The sequence below is a fragment of the Peromyscus eremicus genome, chromosome 10 (genome assembly GCF_949786415.1).
Source record: "Peromyscus eremicus chromosome 10, PerEre_H2_v1, whole genome shotgun sequence".
Lineage (NCBI taxonomy): Eukaryota > Metazoa > Chordata > Mammalia > Rodentia > Cricetidae > Peromyscus > Peromyscus eremicus.
This window is the reverse complement of record NC_081426.1, coordinates 8,098,585-8,118,019: the sequence shown is the minus strand read 5'-3', so window position 1 is coordinate 8,118,019 and position 19,435 is coordinate 8,098,585. Positions and strand designations below refer to the sequence as shown.

General features: G+C 35.9%; 1 protein-coding gene across 3 annotated transcripts in view; it reads left to right on the top strand.

Moving 5' to 3' along the window:
• Positions 1-19,435, top strand: part of Usp34 (ubiquitin specific peptidase 34) — a 192,867-nt gene that overhangs the window by 119,131 nt on the left and 54,301 nt on the right. For 2 of the 3 annotated variants that reach the window (XM_059275318.1, XM_059275315.1), the window contains exons 35-47: positions 3,266-3,306; positions 3,440-3,564; positions 4,926-5,078; positions 5,898-6,002; positions 8,220-8,275; positions 8,360-8,480; positions 12,388-12,571; positions 12,961-13,124; positions 16,696-16,761; positions 17,738-17,884; positions 17,971-18,027; positions 18,110-18,187; positions 18,512-18,606. In XM_059275318.1, coding sequence (XP_059131301.1) covers positions 3,266-3,306; positions 3,440-3,564; positions 4,926-5,078; positions 5,898-6,002; positions 8,220-8,275; positions 8,360-8,480; positions 12,388-12,571; positions 12,961-13,124; positions 16,696-16,761; positions 17,738-17,884; positions 17,971-18,027; positions 18,110-18,187; positions 18,512-18,606 — 1,392 coding nt within the window. The remainder of the gene's footprint in view (positions 1-3,265; positions 3,307-3,439; positions 3,565-4,925; positions 5,079-5,897; positions 6,003-8,219; positions 8,276-8,359; positions 8,481-12,387; positions 12,572-12,960; positions 13,125-16,695; positions 16,762-17,737; positions 17,885-17,970; positions 18,028-18,109; positions 18,188-18,511; positions 18,607-19,435) is intronic. The other variant, XM_059275316.1, reaches the window with a different exon arrangement.

The following is a 19,435-nucleotide window of genomic DNA, read 5'->3' as shown; positions in this document are numbered from 1 at the left end:
TTTCTTTGCTAAAAACTTCCTTTTTAATAAGCTGTCAGTGTGAAGACATTATTAAGTTATAAGCTTACTATTTTATATAAAACCATAAAACTTCAGTTGACTTGCTTTTATCAGTAATTTTTCCTTAATTAAATGTTAACATAATTTTTGCTAAATGTTGATGTTCCTAATTATTGGTATTATTTCAATGTCTATTGTTGAACAACCCATTATATAAGGAGAAACATTTTCTATGTTATTCCTCTAGATTAGTATTATTTTGATTCAAGGATTTGAAGTATTTATTTTATTGGGTGTAATGGCGCACGCCTTTAATCCCAGCACTAGGGAGGCAGAGGCAGGTGGATATCTGGGTTCAAGGGAGTGAGTTCTGAATGGACAGGACTGTTACACAGAAATACCCTGCCTCCAAACACCAAATATATATACACATATGTATTTACATATGTATATATTATATTTATATATAAAATATAGATATGTTTAATGTCAAATTCTTTATTGTCATTATTCCTTTTTCTCAAATTATACAAGTTGCCTTACAGAAGCCATTTGAAACTTGTTCTTGTTACCTTTTGGTGTAGCCCTATCATTTGAGGTTAAGGGTTCTTCTTTAAAAAGTATCTGGTATATTGTAGGTTTGTCTTATTTCTGCCCTCAGTCTTGAGATTTTTCAAAAATTTATGCATATATATGAGTACCTGGAAGTACGTGTGTGACTCTGAGAGCTCAGGCGGGAGTTCAGTCAGTTTTGAAAGATGCTCTAGTTCTGCTTGTCAGAAATCTCGAATATTGACCAGGCATGGTGGCGTATACCTTTTATCCCAGCATCAGGAGACAGAGGCAGCTGGATCTCTTTGAGTTCAAGGCCAGCCTGGTCTACAAAGTGAGTTCCAGGACAGCCAGAACTCTGTTACAGAGAAACCCTGTTTCAAAAAAACAAAACAAACAAACAAAGAAATCTTGAAATTGTGGATGTTTGGCATTTTCATAGTTTCTTTTTTCCATAGATGGAACTGGAAATGTTGTGTGTAAAACCAAAAAAGCTATAGAGGTGACTGATTAGTTGAGAGTTTTTGCTACATGATCACCAGGATCATGCCAATCTCAGCACACACTTAGCTGGGCAGCCCCCACACACCTGTTCCATGAATGGACAGAGATAGGAAGGTCTGTGGAGTGTCTTGACGTCTCTCCTAGTACAGAGTATCTGAATCCCGTGTTCACAGATAGGTCCCACCTCAGAGGAAAGTGATAGAAGAAGATACTGCACACTTTCTTTTGGTCTTTGCACGCTAGTAAGCATGCATCATACTTGCACATACATTCTGTCTGTCTGTCGGTCTGTCTCTCTGTCTCTCTGTCTCTCTCTCTCTCTCTCTCTCTCTCTCACACACACACACACACACACACACACACACGCACGCACGCACGCATGCACACACACACACCCGAGCACCAGTAGTATACAGTCAGTAGAACATAGGACTTACACAAATAAATGTATAAATAAATTCTTTGTGTGTGGTTCGATCAAAACAATATCTTATTTATTTGGACTACTTTAGAAAGTTGGAAAATGCAGAAAATTTTAATACAGAATTTCAAATTATGAAACAGGTTCACCAGGGAGATGAGGGTGCATACATTTAATCCCCACACTGGTAGGCAGAGGCATGTGGATCTCTGTGAGTTCCAGGCCAGCCAAGGCTACACAGAAAAATCCTGTCTCAAAAACAAAAGAAAAGAAAAAGAAATGGGTAGATTAATATATGGTGACCTAGTTGTAAATCTTATATATAATCATATAAATTATGTTAGACTATGCAACTAATTTTCAAATATTCCATAGCATGTTTTATTGGACTGAACTTTCTTGTACACAAATAGTACATATCAAATTGATGTAATCATTCTTAAAACAATCCATTCCAGAGAGTTCATTATAATCTCTGGAATACTCCTTCACTCTTCATGACTTCTTCTGTTGCCTGAGTTCTATGCTGTAATGTTTTCAAAAGCCCTCATCTGAGGAACTAGGACAAACCTTTTTCTTGTTGTTAAATTTTTTCTAATGCATAGATGAGCATTAAAAGTACAAGACGCGTATAGATTGCTATTGAGGTAAGTGTATTGTCAGTGTGGGTTATTAAAATCTAAACATGAGCCCGGTGTTTGGGTGCACTTCCATAATGTCAACTATTTAGAACCTGAGGCTCAAGAGGATTGGGAGGGCATCACAGGCCTGAGCTGCATCTGAGGATCTGGGTTTGTTTTTAATAAAAAACAAAAAACCAAAAGAACGAGGATCAGCAAAATGTAAAAGTGAGTAAAAGCACTTGGCACCAACGATGCAAGCTGACACACTTACACACAGTGGTAATCCGTTAAAAAAAGGAAAAACACCAAACCAAATACCAAAACTCTTGATTAATATATTAATATGTCTCTTTTTTAATGTATAAGTGAAATTTGATTTCTTTAAAAGTTCATTTTGGTGGCCAACAATATTGTTCAGAGGGAGGATAAAGGTACTAGACAACCTAGAACCCACATAGTGGAAGGAGAAAAGCCACAAGTTAGCCTAGCTAGGCCAAAACTCTCCTGCTTCAGCCTCTTAATTAGCTGGATTACATGCCTACAGGCACCAGCCTCTTTCATTTTTATTTCATTTTGAAATACACTGTTATTTTGTTTCCAGGACCAAACCCAAACTCCTGCTAAGCAGGAGTCTGCCACTGTGTGCTAGAGACACAATGCCAGTAGCATGATACTTCAGTTGTTTTTTTTTTTTTTTTTTTAATGGTTTTTCAAGATAGAGTTTCCCTGTGTAACAGTGCTAGCTGTCCTGGAACTCACTTTGTAGATCAGGCTGGCCTTGAACTCATATGCCAAACTCTCCCTCCTGAGTGCTGGGATTAAATGCCTATGCCAGTACACTTGGCCTGATCACTGTGTTTTTATTGACATGTAATTATTATGCTGTGTAACAGAACTTAAAATTTATTCCTCCTGTCTGAAGTTTCTTTCTTTGACAACAACCCCCTGTACTGCTCTTCTCCTTTATTCTGTCCTCTGAAAACCATCTTGTTGATTTCCCAAGTGTTTCATTTACTGGTTCAAAATAAGTGATACCATACTCTAAGTAGTAATTTTCTTAAATCAATTTGGAGTGAAGTTTTTTAAAGTTTAAGAAATATATAGTAATTATTTGTACTTCATTGCCGATTTTAATTAGTGATGATAGCATATTTTTGTTTTCCAGGGTTTTGAAAGCTCAGTCCGATCACAGGTCTAGACATGAAGGTAAGAGCTCAACAAAATTCATTGTGTTTTTAAACTTAATTTTGAATAAGTTATGTGCGATATTTTGTATTTAATAATGAACATTGTATCTTTATTGACACAAAACCTGTACAATGCCTTTATTTTCTCCTAGTTTCCCATTATTCAATGTGGCTCTTGGTGAGCTGGGCTCATTGCTGCTCTCTAGTGAAGTCTAGCCTTGCTGACAGTGATCATTTACAAGATTGGCTAAAGAAATTGACCCTCCTTATTCCTGAGGTAAGGTAAAAAATAAAGATTGCTACTTGTCCTTTTACCAGTTTGTGTGTTATTAGCTTGTTAAACAAGATCCATAATGGTGAAGAATCGCCGAGATTCTATTCATCATTACATTACCTATTTACCTCTTAGATATAGAATCTAATCATTTAAAAATGTGAATATTATACATTCTGTGTCATTCATATTTGTTATTTTTAAATTGTGTTCTATTCTGGCTGTGCCAGGTGGCCATTGTAATATCTGGGAAGTTCACTTGGAATCTGTGAAATGTTCTGATTTAAATACTTTAATAAGTTGCTTCTGGTTTTACAATGTTTGTCTTGTAATTTATGTTGTAATTAACATAATAATGAAACCTTTTAATCCTAACTTTTTACCTGTATATTTTTATATTTGTTTCTGCTTTATAGCCATAAATAGGCATTTCTTTAACAAAATATAAGCATATACTGCCGTGCACTATTGGCTACTTTATAAGATTGTATGTTTATGTTAATATGTGTATGAGCAGAATATTATATTTACAAAACATTGCTAGGGCTGCTGATGTAGTTCAGTAGTAGAGCACTTGCTCTTCTTACATGTGCAGTGTGCAAGACTGTGTTCAGTCCTCAACAAAACATAAATCACCTTGTTAAAGAAGTCAGCTAGCTCTGTGTTCTCCCTCATCTATAGTCTCCCTCACCTATAGTCCCAGCACTTGGAAGGTATAGGCGAGAGGATAAGGACTTCTAGGCTAGTGTTTTGGGTACCACAGGCAAGATGAAACCCTGTTTCAAACAAACTGTTATCTAAAGTTATTCCCACTAACATCCCCCTTTCCTCTCCTTTCTTTTCTCTCTTCATTTCCTTTATTCGCCTCACTTTTTTTCCTTTCCCACTTCTTTCTTCCCCTCTACACACACACACACACACACACACACACACACACACACACACACACACACACCTTGTTTCTTGTTCGTATATTCAACTTCCCTCCCTCCCTCCCTTCCTCCCTGTCTTTTTCTCTTCCTCCCACCATTCTGGGTCTCAAACCTGAGCCCTCCCGTGTGCTATACATTCCCAGGAATTCTATTTGGTTTGTTTGTTTGAAGACAAAGTCTCATGTAGCCCAGTCTGGTCTCAAGATTGATAATGCAGTTTTGGATAAGATTAAATTCTTGAGACAGTGTGGCCTCTAGCTCTCTATATAGCTGATCATAATATTCCAGTGATGGGATTACAGGCCTACTACACTACTACCTGATGGGTAAAATGCTGGGGAGCAAACTCAAGGCAAACTCTTATGAACTGGGCTATGTCCCTAGCCTGGGAATTGCTTTTAAATACTCAGATTGTCCCTTTTTCCCCTTTAGACTGCAGTTCGCCATGAATCTTGCAATGGTCTCTATAAGTTATCCCTGTCAGGCCTAGATGGGGGAGACTCGATTCACCGATCCTTTCTCCTTTTGGCTGCCTCCACCCTGTTGAAATTTCTGCCTGATGCTCAAGCACTGAGACCTCTCAGGGTAAGATTTTACCTGGCTGCAGGTTATCGTTTTGTACTGTGTTCTTGTAGTTGCCTCCTCTCTCTGTGGAAGTGGAGTCCTGGCATTATAGGTGCACACCAGATGCTTGTTTAATCATACCATTCTCACTGTTAGCATCACAGCCACTAACAACATCTGTGTGTTTTGATTTCAGCTTTGTGTTGCCTGTCATGAGAATGCTATTTTGGAAATACTGTTTGGCCCTACCAAGTTGAAAAAAGATAGTGTAGCTCTTTTCCTCACTAAGTAACACATTTGATTTTATTTTAACTCACGTAATTTTCAGATTTTTTAGGTTTTTTTTTTAATCTGGCGTTACACTAATATTGTAAAAGCTTTTTACCACATAATAAATTCAGAAGGCTATTAATAAATATTTTTGATAATTTTAAAACTGTATAATGTAGCATTTGCATGTTTTCCTCTGATTGTATCTTTTCCAGATAATTGGAGATTGTTTTTCTTTCTTGGTTTTTTTTTTGTTTTGTTTTGTGTTTTTGAGACAGGGCTTTACTCTGTCCCCCAACCTGAGCTTGAACTACAGGATGTCCACCAACCTCTAACCTCAGAGTGCTGGCATTAAAGGCGTGCACCACCATCCCCAGTTTGTGATTCTTTTTCTAAAAGTTTCCTTGTCTTCTGAGTTTATGATTTTACAGAATTCACCAGGAACTCATTCATCTTTTCTTAGAGTTCAAATAGTATTGAATTGTGTAGGCATTTTATTTCATAAAGTCTGTTCTTGTATTTACATTATAATTTTTAAAATGATTTCACAAGGCAAATTTGTTTTAATAGATAGATGATTATGAAGAAGAACCAATGTTAAAACCTGGATGTAAAGAATATTTTTGGTTGTTATGCAAATTAGTGGACAACATACACATAAAGGACGCTAGTCAGGTATGTTCAGAAAAGTACCTGTTAAGTTGTTAATGGATCCAGGCTGTGCACGTGGGTGTTCATGGTTTTACTTGTCCTTTAGTGAGGGCATGTGTACTAATGTTCAAGTAGCAGGTGCTGTCCTAACTTTTCTGTTGTATTAATACTCTTCTGTTCTGTTTTAGTTCCTTTCTTACTTTACTTTGACTTTAACTGTTAAAGTATACCTTCATTTATAAGCATCTATAAGTACTCTTGACCAATCTAAGATTTAGAAAACCTTAATTGCGAAGTGATACATTTATTGCAAACACATTACTTTTTAAATTATGTATGCCAGCATAAATGCTGTGCCCATAGAGGCCAGGAGAGAGGAGCCCTGGTTTTCAACCTGTTGGCCATGACCCCTTGTAAGTCAGATATCCTTGGTATCAAATATTCATATTATGGATTCAAACAGTAGCAAAATTAGTTATGAAGTAGCAGCAAAGTAATTTTATGGTTGGGAGGGTCATCACAACATGAGGAACTATATTAAAGGGTTGTTGCAGCATTTGGAAGGTTGAGGACCACTCCAGGGCCTAGAGCTTCAGTTACAGGTGGTGGTATGCTTCCTTATTATGGGTCCTGGGGACCAAACTTGGGTCCACTGGAAGAACATCATATGCACGTCACCCTGGAGCCATTTCTCCAGCTCTGAAATTTGTATTTTTAAGTTATATATGTATCTTTTTACAATTAGAGGTGGGTTTAGAGTTCTCATATGTAAAATAAATAAAAAGTTTATGTAAATATGTGAAGATAAAAATTATGTAAAAATTGAAGTCATTTTAAACTAAATAGAAGCTAAAATAATATTTCCTTTCAAAGAAATAATTGCTGGGATTAAAGGTATACTCCACTATATCTAGCTACAAATAAATTTTAAAACAAATAAATTTTGAAGATAAACTTGCCATGTAGACTTTTCATTTTCCTTCTTATATAAATTTAGTTAAGCTAGAAATGTATCTTGTTATTTCAAAAGAAGTGAGAATAACATAAAGAAGATTTGTTTCAATATTTGGGAAACACTTTCCCTTGTGCATGCATATAAATGAAATTATAGTATATACACATCATAAAAATAGCCTGTAGTGGTAATACTACCTGGTTTTTAGTTTTACAAATAACTTGGTAAAGTCTTTTTATTTGGGAAGTAATTATAAAATTAATATTGAAGAAGTTTTAACTTACTTAATTACTACTTTTTAAATACTGGTACCCGATAAACAATTTTCTTTTAAATCTGGCATTGCCCATTTACTTCTGTTAATGAACAATTTTTAATTCTAGTCCTTCTAGTCTTCCCCTTAGAGCTCTAGTTTCTTTGAGCACTGTCTTAGATTAAGTTCAATTTATGAAATCTGTTTTTATTTTATTTCTTCAGTTAAAAAATTAAAACTGACATAAATTAACTGTAATGTTTAGTTTATTATTAAAGCTAAGGTCAAAGATGATCGCAATAGAAACAAACATTAGGACTGGGGACAATATACTGTGGGATTGTGCATCACTAACCTGCCTGTAAATTACATCTTGATGAGTGTAGTATAAAAAAAGCTTTAGTAGCTGGGCGGCAATTGCGCACGCCTTTATTCCCAGCACTCGGGAGGCAGAGCCAGAGGGATCTCTGTGAGTTTGAAGTCAGCCTGGTCTACAGAGCAAGATCTGGGACAGGCACCAAAACTACATGGAGAAATCCTATGTTGAAAAAACCAAAACCAACCAACCAAACAAACAAACAAAAAACACCAAAAAAGCAAAAAAGAAAAAAGAGAAAGAGAAAGCTTTAGTATCTTCTCAAGTGTTTACTGCTCATAATCTTTTTTTTTTTTTTTAGGACAGGGTTTCTCTGTGTAGCTCCAGCTGTCCTGGAACCGCTCTGTAGATAGACCAGGCTGGCCTTGAGCTCACAGAGATCTGCCTGTCTCTGCCTCTCAAGTGCTGAGATCGGAGGAGTATACCACCACTGCCTGGCTTATCATGATTTTGTTTTGATGGGTCTATTAGTGATGCATTTAAAACTAGCTTTTTTTTTTTTTTTTAAATTGATATCATATAGAAGAATAGGTATATTGAATTTATAACCTAATTTGCGAAACACAACTTTTTTTTACATATAAGGAAATAATGTTTTTCTAATTTAACACCAAAAATAAAAATTTATTTGAATTTGTATTTTCTTTTTCTCTTAAGACAACACTCCTTGATTTAGACGCTTTGGCAAGACATTTGGCTGACTGTATTCGCAGGTAAAGTTTGATGCAGAATTAACAATTACATTATTCAACAAAGATAAAGAATATCTTTATCTTTTGTGTTCTTTTTATTAATAGTAGGGAGATCCTTGATCACCTAGATGGTACTGTAGAAGATGATGGGCTTTCTGGACTTCTTAGGCTTGCAACAAGTGTTATTAAACACAAACCACCCTTCAAGTTTTCAAGAGAAGGACAGGTATGTTTTAAAATGTGTGGATACGATACAGTTGAAGCTTCTTTTTACATTGTACAACAATATTTCCAAACAAAGTTTGAGCTTCATGATGAAGTCTGAATAAATTAACATTGAAAATAGGAAGCTTAGAATATATATTTAGAATGTAAAAACAAATTTTACTTCCTGCTACTTAGTGGAACTTCTGCTTTGATGTTTCCTATGTGAAAATGTTTCCACACATGTTTTCTATTGTGCAGTAATCCTTACTTAGTAGAATCAATTAGTGATAATCATTTGGTCTGTGATGGTTTCACTCCTGCTTTCATATTTGAAAGTTTTGCTTGAAATGTGTATTGAATATTTGTAATTCCTAATGACTATGCTGACAAATGTCTAACTACTCTTAATGTTGTTGTTGTTTTTTTCTCTCTTTTCTTCACTCTGTCATTGGCACTTTTCTCTCATTTCCTGTAGTGAGTAAATTAGTTCTGATTTTGAGAGCTGTTATCTGAAGGTTATTTATATGTTATGAACAATAAGCATAAGAATTCCGTGACTTGTTAGAGAAATACATGCTATACACTAAAGTTTATTTTTCTAAGTTTCTTGTATTTCATCTACTCTGCAACAAAACCCACCGTCCCTCTATTTTGCTTGTTAGCGATTTTTTTACTGCTTTTAATTGATTAAATTAATTTTAATATAGCACTTATGAAATAACACTCTATCATATCTTATTACCAATATTCAATTGATTAGCTTTACGTGTGAGTGCGAGGCCTACAGAGACTTGAGTCGTATGCCAGAACATCTCACTCACTTTGAGTTTTTTTTTTTTTTTTTTTTTTTTTTTTTTTTTTTTTCAGAACCCACCATACATACTGTTTTTTGTATTGGTTCTCCTAATATACATTGACATCAGCAGTTATTATGCTGTATGATTTTTTCAAGGCCCTCTCTCGTTTTCCCATCATTGTGTTCAGTAAGAATATTCAAATGCATAAATGGAAATAGAAAACTAATTTTTTTTATAACATTGTACAGAAAAAATAAAAAGGAAAACAAAGTTGGCTAGTATAAGGGGAAAAAAAGGTTCTTGTTATGTTGACTTTCCTGTGGTATTTTATTTGTTTTTGAGACAATGCTTTATGAAACCCAATCTGGTTTTGAACTTTATTTGGACTTAGCTTGTCTTAAACTTGGCTGGCCTTGAGTTCCTCATCTTCCTGCCTTTATCTTCCAAGTGTTGGGAATATAGATAGGCATGTTCATTTTGTGTTCCTGTGAGTATGTGGGCACATTCATGCCATGCCTATGTGAGGACAACTTTTGGGAATAGTTCTCTCCTTTTACCACGTTGGTTCCAGGGATAAAAAGATCAGGTTTGGCAGCAGGTGCCGTTATTCTCTGAGCAAGTGTAGGCCCTCTGCATGTTCAGTCTAAGAAGTGTTGTTCATGTAATATTTGTAGTGGGAAGAGTTGTGCTTTGATAATGTTTTCTTGCTGTGGGTTTGTTAGTTGCTTTGAAACTGTCTGAGGTAACCCAGGCTGGCTTTGAACACTATGGTTTATTCTATGTAGCCAACGATGGATTTAAACTCCTGACCCTTCAGTGTCTACCTCCTACGTGCTGGCAGTACTTACATGAGCGACCATGGTTGTTCCATTTTTTTCTGTATTACATTGTTGTTTATTACCAAAAACTATTTTAAATATTGAGGCATGATGCAGTGGGACACACATTCAATCCCAGCACTCAAATGGTAGAGTCAAGTGGGTCTCTGTGAGTTTGAGGTCTGTCTGCTCTACACAGTGATTTCCAGGACAGCCAGGGCTACAAAGAAAAATCTGTCTCAAAAAACCAAAACCAAACAAAACAGTTCTCTCAGGTAGCAGTTTGAATGAGTTCTTCTCTTTCGTTTAGTTACCTGCTTTTCTGGTAGGCTCAGAATAAAGAAAATAAAAATATTCATGTAAGATGTATTGGCTCAGTATTTCTGGTAAAATACTTGCATCACAGGCTTTAAGTATACTTTTTCAAAATCTGTAGTAGTAGTGCTCATTTTCTTTTTATATGAGTTAATTGACAAAGACAGTTTGTTGTAAAGTTAGTTATTAGTTGTTAGTTAGCCAATTCAGATTTGCTATTGAAGTGTTTGTTTTCCAGTGCAGGTAATCATGTTGCTTTGTGTCTCCATGATAGTAATCTCACTTCTGAATCCTAAAATAGATAAAATCATTTTATCTGTATGAAATAAAACTCAAATCACTTTGCATATTTATTAGCCAATCTTGTTTTCCTTTGCAAATTTGGAAAGTATATTTTTACATCCTTTGAAAATAGTAAGATTGGAAGAGGAAAACATGCTAGTGGTCAAAGCGTTTAAAATGTTTTGACTTTAGTGTTTTTGGATTCTTGTGGCTAAGTTCTCAGTATCACCCCAGCTTGAGTGATTCATTAGTACTCACAGGGCTAAGCAGTGGGCTCATGGCTAGTTTTTGTTATAGTGGAGTTGACTATGATTAATTCTTCCAGTGGTTACTCTAATATAGCATGTGTCCTACATTTCCAGTTACTGAAATTCAAGATTTCCTAAACGCAGAATGGATGTTTAGCATCAACTACATGTAGTCAGGTACAGTGAGCCACTTCTGTCACTTAGGAAAGTTTGGTAGTATAAGTCAAGTTTTCAGACTCCTGCCAAAGGCTAGTCTTACTAAAGAGTGGTGATACTTGAATCTTCATATATTACAGATTTTCTGCTCAGTACCCTATGAGGTATTATACTCCAGGGTAAATAGTAATGTTTGGGATGTATAAGAGTTAACTAGGGAAAAGAGCAAAGGAAAATAGTTAGAAAAGATGAAGTGAATATGAGGCTTCTTTCCTAGTTCAGGAGCTTTCAGCAGTTAATGGTTGCTATTTGGAGGGATGGCCTTTACCATGTACACAGGAGCAGCAATAGTGCATTCAGTGGATATTTAAAAAGAAAAGAGAAAACATGAAGTTGGGAAGGGCACATGTTGCAAGATGAGTAAACATTAGTTAGGATAGAGAGGGGAGTAAGAGATGATTATGATCACAGTATGTTTATACAAATACGCAGTTTTCAGTGAATGAATTTTTAGAGAAATGAGTATAATCTGGGTGAGTTCAGCTTTGAGAAGCCTACACCCATGCTCTTGGGTGTGCTTTACTTTCTTCCAAGCACTTCTTTTTCTATTTGTACTTAAGCCTATATTAAAATGTGCTTAATCAGTTTTTAACTTCATAACCAAAAAAAAAGGTAACACATTACACAGATTGAATTTAGGGGAAAAGTCTATTGTAAATGAAGATCTGAAAACTAATTCCATTAAAACAGTTTAGGCCCATCTCATGGTTAACCTTGTGTCTACAGTTTACAAAACTAAGAATATACTGGTAAAGAGATTCATGTCTTTCATCCCAACTCTGGCATCTGCTGCAGTTGTCACAACTAGTGAGGTTCTTAATGTTTCTGATTTTTGTTCCGGGGACTTTGAGGAGTGAGTGGCTCTCAGGTAGGTGAGGTGCTGCTGTTTTTGTTGTTTACTAGATAGAGAAGCACCTGTAGGACTTGGCAAATGGAATAACACGGCCTAATAGAATCTCTTGGTAGTTTACAAGTGAAAGTAATAATAGTGTGGATGAATAGTCTGTAAGGATAGCTATGAAATTTGAAGAGGGGGAAGAGTAAAAGGTGGATCCTTTCCATTCCTTTTTCTTCCAGAAAAATAACTGGTAAGATTTTCAGATGATGATGATATTTAATACCTCTATGATTTAATAATAGTTTAGTAAATTGTAGTTAGTTCATTATCCATTTTATTTTGTGTGTTACTGTATTTGGAATATAATTGATATCCAGTTGTAGCTAACACCTGCTTTCTTCTTACATCCTAGGAATTTTTAAGGGATATCTTCAATCTTCTGTTTTTGTTGCCCAGTCTAAAGGACCGACGGCAGCCAAAGTGCAAATCACACTCTTCCCGGGCTGCTGCCTATGACTTGCTGGTTGAGATGGTCAAAGGGTCTGTTGAGAACTACAGGCTGATACACAACTGGGTTATGGCCCAGCATATGCAGTGTGAGCCTTCTTCTTTTCATTGCGTCTTTATACAGTCGAACCCAGACATGAAGCATCAAAAGATGTTGTTTAGAGAATCCACTTTTCACATACTTTGTTGCACACATTTTTCATAGACTATTCAGCACTCATTTTTAATAGAAAAATGTAGAAAACTTTTAGGTATTTTAAATAATTGAGGTTTCTTTTCATAAAATAATGTAATATCAAGTAAAATATTGACTTATTTGAGTTTTTACAATTAACTTTATAATGTTTTTTTACATAATTAATATTTTAAATTACAACATTCTATACATCTTAATTAGATAATTAAGGCAATAGCTGCCAATCAAATCAGGATATGTTTAAGTTTGTTTGGGGGCATCTCCTCCTCCCTCTTTTATCAGCAGCCCATGCACCTTATAAGTGGGACTACTGGCCTCATGAGGATGTGCGTGCAGAATGCCGATTTGTTGGCTTGACTAACCTTGGAGCTACTTGTTACTTGGCTTCCACTATTCAGCAGCTTTACATGATACCTGAGGCAAGGCAAGCTGTCTTCACTGCTAAGGTACAGTTTCAAACTATAAACCAAACCCTTATTCATGAATCTTAAGAAATACATTACATGATATTAATTCATATCAAGAACATACGACAAAGTGTATTATGTTATGGCTAACTATTTTAGTGTATTTTAATTTTATTTACACTTACTTGAAGGTTCATTATGTGGAACAGTTTGTTTCTCAAAGTACCACATAGTTTGTGGATGCACAGTTATATTGTATTTCAGTAAAAATAAATACGGATATTAATCACGTAAAAATAATTAAACACTCAAGCAATTAGAGTAATATCAGAAACTGAGTTTGTTTCTTTTATTCCTAACCCAAAATAAATCAGTTTGTGAACCTACTTTGAGAAACATGTGCTTTGTGGGTTTTGTTTTTTTTTTGTCTGATTTTATACTTCTTTTGATGAATGGCCTTTGTTTTCTTTTCCCTTTTTTTGCTACATAGTGGTATAGACCTTGTTTGAATCCTTTAATCTGTTTTAGTTACTCTTCAAGTTATTCGATTTATGTTATACTCATATGAGTTGAGGTCTTTTTACATTTAGTTAGGTTGGATTTAAAAATGTAGTGTCTATATTAGATTGATGATAGTTAAAAATGGTTCCATAATGATGGGTTTGTTTTAATTTATCTAAAGTCTTTTAACCGAATTGAGTGGATCAGTCTGTATTGTTTTGTAAAAGCAGTAGTTACCAAAGAATCATATTTTCAGTTAAACACCCCCCCCCATAATGACTTGGTCATACCTTTTGGTGATTTGTATTCATATTAATAAACACCTTAAGTTTTTTTTTTTGTTTTTTTTTTAAGTATTTATTTATTTATTATGTATACAATGTTCTGCCTGCATGTATGCCTGCAGGCCAGAAGAGGGCACCAGATCTCATTACAGATGGTTGTGAGCCACCATGTGGTTGCTGGGAATTGAACTCAGGGCCTCTGGAAGAACAGCCAGTGCTCTTAACCTCTGAGCCATCTCTCCAGCCCAACACCTTAAGTTTTTAGCATTGTCAGTAATTAGCATCAACAGAAAGAACACTAGATGTTACTTATTTTGAGTAGATCTTCTAAATAACATTTTCAGTTATAAACTAAACTTTAGGACTAAAGATAGAGATATCACTCCTGTTCTTCCAAAGGACAAGTCTCAGTTCCCAGCACCCATGCCAGGCTGCTCATAACGATCTGTAATTCTAGCTCCAGTGGATCCTACACCTGCTGCTGGCCTCCACAGGCACTTGTACTTACTTCCTGCCCCTAGACACATAAACACACAACAGAATAAAAAATAAAATAAATATTTTTTAATTGAATTTTGATCTACATAACATTTTGCATTTTTAAAAATTGCTTTACTTAGCTGGGTGTGGTAGTGCGCACCTTAAACTCAACAACTGGGGAGGTTGAGATGGGCAGACCTCAAGATTGAGGCCAGCCTGTTCTACATGGTGAGTTCCAGGACAGCCATTACTACACAGAGAAAGACCCTTTCTCAAAGAAAACTTTTTTTATTTCATCTTTATGAAAAGTTCTTATGTGTCATGTCCTAGAGCAGCCTCAGACTTACTGTTTAGTTCAGGGTAAATTGAACTGCTCATACCTCTCAAGTTCTGGAATTGCTTTCTGAGGTAGCACTTTGCTTATATTAGATATGTTATATTTTGGAAATTTACAATTTAAATTACTTCAGAATCTTATGAAATATCAAAACTGTCATATTGAAGGTATACGTACTTTATAGATATTTTTTGCCAATTTGTTGATCCCTTTTATTCAAACCTATTAGCTAAAAAAATTTTTCAATATATTCTGGACCGATTTCTCTCTCTTTCTCTAGTGTGTCCTTAACAAACTTTTATTTATTTATTTATTTTTTTATTTTTTATTTTTTTAAGATTTATTTATTTATTATGTATACAGTGTTCTGTCTGCACATATCCCTGCAGGCCAGAAGAGGGCACCAGATTTCACTACAGATGGTTGTGAGCCACCATGTGGTTGCTGGGAATTGAACTCAGGACCTTTGGAAGAGCAGTCAGTGCTCTTAACCTCTGAGCCATCTCTCCAGCCCCCTTAACAAACTTTTAAACAGCAAAACTGTGTTATTTTTATTCGTCATAAGATTGGCACAAACAGCTGATGTATCACTCTGAACAAATGGTAGCGTTAATATGCATGGTACTCTCAGCAGCTTCAGAGTTAGTTCATATTGTAATGGTGGTCATTCCTCCCTGTAGATTTATTCTAATACTGGAGTTGAAGTTCAGCCTTGTCTACTCAGTGTTTGACATGTGTGTGGATCTCTCCTAAAGGCCTGTATTCAGATCTAACCCCACCAGGCATGGAAGCGTACTGTGATTCTAGCACTTGACAAGTGGGGGTAGAGGGTTCCAAGTTCCAGGCTGTATTAGTCAGTGTTCCATTGCTATGAAGAGACACCATGGCCAGGCCAACTCTTACAAAGGAAAGCATTTCATTGGGGCTGCTTACAATTTCAAAGTTTTAGTCCATTGTTGGCATGGCAGGGAGCATGGGGGGCGGGGGGGAGCGCCAGCCACTGGGTCTAGCTTGGGCTTTGGAAATCTCAAAACCCATCCCTGGTAATACACTGCCTCCAACAAATCCACACCTCCTAATCCTTCCAAATAGTGCCACTCCCTAAGTATTCAAATATATGAAGCCCGGGGGCCATTCTTATTTAAAGCACTACACAGGCTGTCTTAAACAGCTCGAGAACCTGTTGTCTTTTTTGTAAGGGAAGGATGACTGATTTGGCAAAGAGCTTGGTTGCACAAGCTACAACATTCTGAATTTGACACTTAGCACCCATGTGAAAAGCCAGGTATGATGGTGCCCACTGTGATCCCAGTGTTGGCAAGGGGGTGATGCAGGGCAGTCCTGCAGCTTACTGACCAACCAGGCTAGCCAAAGAACAGGTGGTCACAGTGGGAGACCATGCATCAAACAATGAGGTGACTGCTCCTGAAGTCAACACCAGTGGTTGACCTCTGGCCTCCATGCAAATGTGTGCAGCACACACAAATTAATAAATTTAAAAAATAAAAAGCAATTAGGTTGTAAGTATAGCCAGATTTCCCAGTCATGAATTGTAGTGTTTTGATGTTTAGATTGTTTACAAAATCATGAATAATATTCCTCTTTAGTGTTGAAGTGTACTGTTTCAGAAAAAGTAAAGATAGAATTAATGGATACAGAAATGTGATTTGTTATATGTGGGTTAACTTCTATAAGGGAATTTAGTACATGAAGTGATCATTTTTCTTGTGAATCAGTACAGTACCAAAGGGGGTGATTTAGAAAGCAGTTTGAAAAAAGGCCTCTCTCTCTTCAGTTTCCCGTCATAATGGCCATCAATGTATTTAGTGTAATGGAAAAGTACTCTGATTCCTCTAAGATATAATGGTGATGAAAGAGGGACATGTGAGGTGTTTTCTTGCCTAGGACTGAAGGGATAAAGAGGGTAGTTTTCAGCACATTGTAGATCTGCTAGGGTGTCCAAATGCTACCACTTGTGTTTTGACCAAAGTTTGTTCTTGACTTTCAGTATTCAGAAGATATGAAGCACAAAACCACTCTTTTGGAGCTTCAGAAAATGTTTACATATTTAATGGTATGTTTGAAAAATGTGGAGAAAAACTAATTAGATTATCTTTTAACAAAAAACAAAAACAAAAACAAAACCTAAGATAGTGACTATAAAGATTGTAGTGTGTTTGTTAAGACTCACTGTTTTCAAATGATCTGTTTTTAGTTATCTCTCTTCTTTGTTAAAAGACTTTAACAATCACAACTGAGTTGCCTATGTTCTGTTCATTTGTCCTTCATTTCTAGTCCTTGGTCCTGTCACTGGTCGTCTTAGGGTTTCTATGCTATGATGAAACATCATGACCAAAAACAAGATGGGGAGGAAAGGGTTTATGTGGCTTACACTTCCACATTGTAGCCCATCACTGAAGGAAGTCAGGACAGGAACTTAAACAGAGCAAGAACCTGAAGGCAGGAGCTGAGGCAGAGGCCATGGAGGAGTGCTGTTTACTGGCTTGTTCAGCATGCTTTCTTAGAGAACCCAGGACCACAACCCAGGGATGGCCCCACCCACAGTAGACTGGATCCTCCCCATCAATAACCTAATTTAGAAGATACCCTACCATAGGCTTGCCTACAGCCTGATGCTTTTCCCCCTCCCCTGAGGCAGGGTTTTTCTGTGTAGCAAGCACAATTATTTTGAAGTCTGCTTGGGCTACATAATTGAAACTTTATAGGTTTATCACTTGCTTTGCTGTTTTGAATTTGGTTTTCATCATGTTTTGTGCAGGGGCAGAGATTAGTTTTTTTGTTTGGGTGGATTCAGGGTTTTTTGTTTGTTTATTGTTCTTAAATTTTTGAGCTAGGGTCTCTTGTAAACCCAAGAGTTTCTGATTCTGTAAAGCCAAGGCTAGCCTTGAGTTCCTGATTTTCCTGCCTTTACCTTCCAAGTGCTGGAATCAGTACCATATTCCATCTTGTGTGACTTTGTTGTTGTTGCTATTTATTCAAGAATGTTCTGGCCATTTATTGGTATTTCCTCCTCCCCTTTTCTCTTGCAGGAGAGTGAATGCAAAGCATATAACCCTAGACCTTTCTGTAAAACATACACCATGGACAAGCAGCCTCTTAATACTGGGGAACAGAAAGATATGACAGAGTTTTTTACAGATCTGATTACTAAAGTTGAAGAGATGTCTCCAGAACTGGTTAGTACCAGAATATTGAAAAATGTGTTTGAAGTTTATACAAATTTGAATTTTAATCACCAACTTTGATTTGTTTTATATTAAAGAAAAATACTGTCAAAAGCCTATTTGGAGGTGTGATCACAAACAATGTTGTGTCCTTGGTAAGTATACTGGTTTGTTGTTTTATAAGTTTTTTTTTAAGCTTACAATAAAATGCTAATTTTTGTTTGTTGATTCATCTAGGATTGTGAACATGTTAGTCAGACTGCTGAAGAGTTTTATACTGTGAGGTGCCAGGTTGCAGATATGAAGAATATTTATGTGAGTGATACTGAACATGACTTGAGATTGTTGTATGATTTATATATATATAAAACAAATTCATTGTCTTGAGAAGAAATAGCTTTTCATATATTTTCTTTCATGTTTTGCTATTTAAATAAGTATTAAAGATAGACCACAAAACTGGTTATTTCCTGGTCAAAATAAATATCTTTTAAAAATTAGAGTTCATATGAAGAAAAAATTATTTTATTTTAAATTTGCTTTTTGTTTAAAAAAAAAAGAAAGAAAGAAATTGATTTTTCTTTGTGCTTTCTGACCCAATTGCATTATGTCAACTTCACAATGTGGGTTTATGCACAGGAATCTCTTGATGAAGTTACTATTAAAGACACCTTAGAAGGGGACAACATGTACACCTGTTCTCATTGTGGAAAGAAAGTCAGAGCTGAAAAAAGGTAATGCCTTTTGAAATGTAATTTTTATCATTTTGATAAACCACCCAGTGCAATTAAAGACAAACCAGATAAGCCAGTGTGGACCTTTCACTACTGTGTAAGTGTGATGTGATTAACATGAATAAATATTACATTAGAATGACTCAGGTAATATTAGCTGTTTGGAGCTCAGTTTCACTCAGTAACTTTTATTATCCTGTGAGCTTTAATGTATCATATGCAGTAGGGTTGAAAGTAAGAATCTCCAGACTTGCCAGCATTCTGTGTTTTCTAAGGATAGACATGAAAGCCAACAAGAGTGATCATTTTAGTCAGTCTGCAATGACTCAGATGTCTAGTTTTAGTGACTGGTTTTAACACAGTGTTTTTTTTTTTTTTTCTTTTTTTTTTTCTTTTTTCTTTTCGAGACAGGGTTTCTCTGTGTAGCTTTGCGCCTTTCCTGGAACTCGCTTTGGAGACCAGGCTGGCCTTGAACTCACAAAGATCCGCCTGCCTCTGCCTCCCGAGTGCTGGGATTAAAGGCGTGCGCCACCACCGCCCGGCCCACAGTGTTTTTTATTTAGGAAGTACTTTCAGAATTTTACATGATTAAATTCAATTAATATGACATCATGTTGTAGTAAAATGCTACTATTATTAATATCAAAATTATTTCCCATTTAACAATTGAAGATATGGAATGACAGAAAGATCAAAATTCGTTCCAAATTCTGAAATTCTAGTCTCTAAGATAGCATATGCAGGTGGACATACACTTCATGACAATGTAGTCCAGGTGGAACTGAATTCTCTGGCCTGGAAATGTTGTTTAAACAGTTGACTGTTGACT